The sequence below is a fragment of the Ixodes scapularis genome, unplaced genomic scaffold (genome assembly GCF_016920785.2).
Source record: "Ixodes scapularis isolate PalLabHiFi unplaced genomic scaffold, ASM1692078v2 PGA_scaffold13__105_contigs__length_92229423, whole genome shotgun sequence".
Classification (NCBI taxonomy): Eukaryota; Metazoa; Arthropoda; class Arachnida; order Ixodida; family Ixodidae; genus Ixodes; species Ixodes scapularis.
This window is the reverse complement of record NW_024609839.1, coordinates 42,814,416-42,819,715: the sequence shown is the minus strand read 5'-3', so window position 1 is coordinate 42,819,715 and position 5,300 is coordinate 42,814,416. Positions and strand designations below refer to the sequence as shown.

Genomic DNA, 5,300 nt, shown 5'->3' with positions numbered 1-5,300 from the left:
AGTGCTGCTTTTTTCCCTTCGTCTTGTTCGCGCCTTTTTTAATCGTTAACATGCGAAACCAACTCGCCCAAGTCTTCAACCTACTTAAATGCCTTTTTGTTGCCTAAGAAATAATATCAATCTTAACTTAAACAACCATCTTTTAAATACAATTTTAAAAAAAGGTAATTGCACTCATACCGACGCGTCAAGCATCCTCGTCGCCAACCCTCGCTGCATCAACCCCATATATACTTTGACTTAACGAATAGCGAAATTATCCGTGCCACCCTAAACCAAAAGGGGCTAGTACAATCAGTAATACAAGGGTCCGCCGTAGCCGACGCCATGTCCGATGCCCTGGCCGATGCCGTATCCCCCGTAGCCTCCGTAGCCGCGGTTCAGCGACCCTCCGTAGGTACCCAGACCGCCGCTTCCGTAGTTCCCGTAGCCCTTGTTCTGGTACGCCTGCGTGCCGTACCCGTTGAGGTGGCCGTAGTTGTTGTAGCCGTTGAGGCCTTCCCCGTATGTGTTGTGCGCCTGCTTGCCGTAGTTCCCTTGTCCGTATCCCTTGAAGGCGCCGTACTTCTGGTTTCCAAACTGGTTCACCTTGTCGTGCTTGCCAAAGCCACCCTGACCCGTGAAGCCTCCGAGGCTTCCGAAGCCCAGGTTAAAGGCGTCCCGGTTTCCGTTCTGGAAGCTCTGGTCCACGGCGTACACCTTTTCCTTGGCGAACACCTTAATAAACAATAATAATACTATTATTACTAATATTAATAACTCTATTTCCATCGATTATAAAGGGGACCCAAGGAAAAAAAGAAAAGCTGTTGTGTCCAGCTTGACAAGCCCTCGGGCCCCTACAATAGTGAAGAGTGGAGAAAGAGCACACATACAAAAATAAGATACACACTAGAAATATCTGGTTAAAAAATGAAAACAAAAATCATAGACCTACTCTCTAAAGTTCTTTTAAGCGCTCCCTAAATGGGTTCTTCGGGGAAAACCTAAAGACGCTTTACACACGCGCCAAATTACAGCCGCCATTGCTGACCTTCTCTTGTCTTACCGAGATGGCGAGCAACTGAAACGGTAGTTGACGATCCTCTACAAAGGCCGATGCTTTAGAAAAGGACACAGTTGAATCTGATATGGCAATCACCTGGACTGCTATGGTAATGATGAAGTGAAATAAACGAAATAAGAGGAAACAAAAACTGAAGGTCAGTTATGGCGGCGTCCATGAAGAGTTGCTGCAAAGCGTCTATAAAAAGTCATTTTCAGCTCCTTTTTTTTTATGCGAAAGAGGTTTTTATTGCCAGGTTGTCTTTCTAGTACGCCAGGGGGTGATAGTGCTTGAAGAGAGACCGTTCTTCAGGAGCACAAAGAGTTCTTGGGGCGTCAGAAGAACGTTTCAAGAACGTTTTTTTTAAGTGTAGAAAAACAGGAGAAAGAAAAACTCCGTTAAATTTGTACATTTCGCGACAATTACACAACCTTAAATCTTTGAATGTAAGACCGTCTAGATACACACTTTTATACGTAGGTTGTTCAATAAATTTTTTGTTCCATGAAGGTTGTTCAATAACCTAGATTGTGAGTTTTTAGTTTTTATAATACAAGTACGAAGTCGATAGTGATATAATTTAAAAAAACACATAAAATATTGCATCGACAATAAAAGATAAGCAATTAAGTAACTCAACTAAACGCCAAAAAGGCGGTAAAGAAACGTGACATTTTTGACCCTGGAGAGTGGGGGACAGAAGGACAGGACAACACGAATTCCGAAACACATCTCTGAAAAAGCTGTTTTTGGATATTTCTGTTCTCCTGCCTTTTGGTTACCTCTCCAAGAATGCAGCCCCCAAAGCCATTAAGGAAGCTTACATGTTGTTTGTATCATATATTAGTTTATTACAGTATGTAAATATATTTAACGAGAACCTAAGAAAGGTCTATTTTTACCTTATTGTAGTGTACTGCAGCATCATGATTGCATCAGAACCTCTGCCACTTTCCCTGTCATCGGAAAAACGGCGCGCTGAGGGGCATACAGTGATGCCATTACCCCGCAATAATAGGGGGGCATAGTGTATTTTGCGTTTCTTACGATGCAAGAATCTATAGAAAAGAACGAAACAAAGTTCCAGGAACTATAGCACAGGGGCTACGTTCTGTCGAGGTCAGAAAGAAAGGTATCTGCGTTGTGTCGCTCAGTAACGTTGCCCTTGCTATCGGTCGCTTCTGAGAGCTCTCTGTCGATGATGCGAGTACCCAGCTGCGAGTTTCCAGCGGCATTCCCGGTCTCTCAAGCAAAGCACGCTTCTCCGATGCCCTAGAAAGAGAAACTTGTAATCGCTTCGTGCCCAACGCAATGCCGGGTTATTGAGTTATCGAACTTCGGAGCACCGCAGTACCGGTGTTTCAGCAGAAGAGCTAGGACGAGTATTAACACAAAACGAAAAGACGTATTTGATCGAAGGCAATTCCTTCCCTGGTCGATAAATTCCCAATCCTTATAATCGACCTGAATTGTCTCGATTCATGGAAAGCTGCGGTTACGTTCCCCGTCCCCTTCATAATGAACGTTTTTTCTAGCTGCCTTTGAGTCCCAGGCATTCAACGCGTCGCATCTCTGTCCATTTCCGGTAAGTTTATGAATAAAAACGTTCCAAATATCTATATATTGGCCGACGACGCAAATGCTGTGCGCCAACTATTTTAGCGCTTGTTACTCTGTGTCACAGCACAACTGACGCGCTTGTCGCATCCTCAAAAGTAGACACCCCAGATGGTTCGAAGCTTTTGACGTTTATGGTTTACTTTCAGAAAAGAAAAGTTTGTTTTCTTTTCCGAGAAAGAAAAGTTTCGTTACCACCCCGGCAACGCGCACATGCACGCGACCGACACATTTGCATAGGTGGTGTCCGCCATGAAATTGCCAACGCTCTCCATATGGTTCGAGTGTCTTAAATCTGGGTCAACAGAGCAGCTAGCGCGTCACCTTGTTGTGTCCCGCGTTGAACTGGTCCTTGGCGCCTCCCTTGCTGGCGAAGTTCTTGTTCACACCACCCTGGTGGTTGTAGCCCGTGGCGCCCGCCACGCCGTGCAGGCCGTGGGCGACCAGCTGGTCGACCCCGCCCTGGCCGAGGCCTTGGTTGCCGAAGGCCGACACGGCGCCCTTCCCGTACGCCCCCCGACCGAAGCTGCCTCCCGCGAGGGCCTTGTTGTTGCCGTAGTTGCTGTAGCCGCCCACGCCCTGTCCGTAGCCAGCGCTGCCGTAACCACTCTGCAAGCCGCTCACTCCGTGACCGAGTCCGCCAAAGCCGCCGTAGCCTCCGAGGGGCAGCCCTCCGCCCACGAAGCCCGTGGCCGATGGCTGGAGGTCCACCTCTACTGCTGGTACCATGGTATCATTGCTGCCCGTCGAGGACAGTACTGGCGAAAACGAGGCTGCCAGGGAGGTTATCTGTGGCAAGGAAGGAATAACGGAGTGAACTGTACAGATGATATCGTGGATTTAGTCTAGAACAAAGGATCACAAACTGTACCGAACAAAAAACAAGATACACCTCGGATTGTTTTTTTTATCAATAATAATAATGTTTACAATAACATTTGGCAGCACCGAAGCGTTATAGCAGGTACAGCAGGCACAGCGAACAGAAAGGCAATACCAACTCAGTCCTTTAGAAAGAAATTTAGAAAATATTGAGGAAGATGAAAAAATGTCCATAAACAAGGTGTTAAAAACTAGACGTCAGGATCACCTAGATACATAGTTTGGTAATTGCGAATTATTAGTTTTACCAGTCGACTTCCTCATCGAAAACTTGAAACGAAAACCTCTATCGAAATTTCTTCTGTTTTAAGAATAAATGATTCGATTCATTTGATTGTTTTTTTCTCTGTTGCACTAATATTTCGAACATAATTTCCCGGTACAAAACTTGAGGAAAGTATTGAAGTTTTCTACTTTATCTGCAGGGTACATTTGTCGTAGAGGTAGCACAAAGCAAACGCTGTCGGTTTAAAAGAAAACATCTATAGGCGGTTTTCGAATTTTTCTTCAGCCCTCCGTAAGTTTCGAATGCTGAGACTATACCCTATCTCAGGAGTTGTGTGCAGCAAAGGCAAAAAGGGAATTGGCGCGGGCACGTGGCTTTCAGGTGTGCTTTCTTTCGCGAGTGCTTGCGAAAGGACAGCAAATAAAGCCAGGCCATCGCGCCTGTGCTGCACGCAATTCATGAGATGCAGTATATGGATCATGCCACAAAGTCTGTGTTTTATAGGTGACTAACTCTCTCAAGGACTATCCTTGTAATTCTCAGGTATGTGACATCAGTATTACTATTAATTCTTATTTATCGATAAAATAGTATAAGGGCGCAGCATTTTGTTTTGTCCGATAATTTACATGGAAACATTTGTTAACATGGAGACCCAGTTTCTAAACACTGAACCAATCTACAAAATTGTCCTCCTCAACATTTTTTGACGTAAAAGTATCGGCGCATGCATTAAAATGAGAATTGCAAGCGAACAAGGACAGACATTGCAATGCTCAATATTTTAGAAAAAATCCATAAAATATCAATAAGTTGGCATTCATACTTTTGGGCGCGTTTAAATTTTAATCCACGGCTTCATTTTTTTTTTGGCATTGTGTTTTATGGGTTACGTTTACAAAATTATAAATGTCTGCTTTTCTTGACAAAAGGTCGTAACGTTCCCGAGAACTGCCATTGCGTATGTATGACAGAACGCGAATGAAATGTACTTTTGATATTTCCTTGATATATTTCTATTCTACGAAATGTCCCGGAAAATTGGCCGTCCCAAGGTTATGTAGATTTGGTCTATTTCTCAGATTTGATTATTATTATGTAATTTCTATATCAAAATACTCTGCAAGCAGAATGTTTAGGAATCACTCTCTCATATGCTATTTCAGTCGTAAAATGCATCCTTCTTTCGAAATCACAGAAATGGTTTAGTGCCATGGATATTGGGTTAAAAACAGTTCATGCACTTTTCTCATAAATAAAAAAAGAGCTAGGAATTTTTCCGATACGCCCCCCTCCCTTTACTAATGATGACCGTCCGGACACTCTAACATTAGTATTTCCTCTTTCGCAAAATTTCTCTCTTTCTCAATGGTTCCTAAGAAACAAGAGCGCGTTTCCACCGATCCGTTTAACATTTGCACGTATATCCGCGCTTTTACCAAGATTTCCAGCACCAAATGGCGTTATGTAAGATCATTAGCTATCCTGGTCTTTCTTATTTGCTTGCGTTACGTACCTGTACTTCTCTTC

At 43.9% G+C, this 5,300-nt stretch overlaps 1 protein-coding gene across 1 annotated transcript; it reads right to left on the bottom strand.

The window, feature by feature from the left end:
• Positions 1-294: 294 nt before the first annotated feature.
• Positions 295-3,391, bottom strand: LOC8040837 (glycine-rich cell wall structural protein 2-like). Its single transcript, XM_029991352.2, has 2 exons — positions 2,987-3,391; positions 295-717 (listed from the first exon to the last, which is right to left on the bottom strand). Exons 1-2 carry the CDS (start codon positions 3,389-3,391, stop codon positions 295-297), a joined length of 828 nt encoding a protein of 275 aa, XP_029847212.2.
• Between the last annotated feature and the right edge of the window lie 1,909 nt (positions 3,392-5,300).

Excerpts from the sequence above, each read along its gene's own strand:
- LOC8040837 (XM_029991352.2), bottom strand. The coding sequence starts at position 3,391 with ATGGTACCAGCAGTAGAGGTGGACCTCCAGCCATCGGCCACGGGCTTC. Across the intron at positions 718-2,986 it reads TCAACGCGGGACACAACAAG|GTGTTCGCCAAGGAAAAGGT; the intron begins GTGACGCGCTAG and ends TTGTTTATTAAG.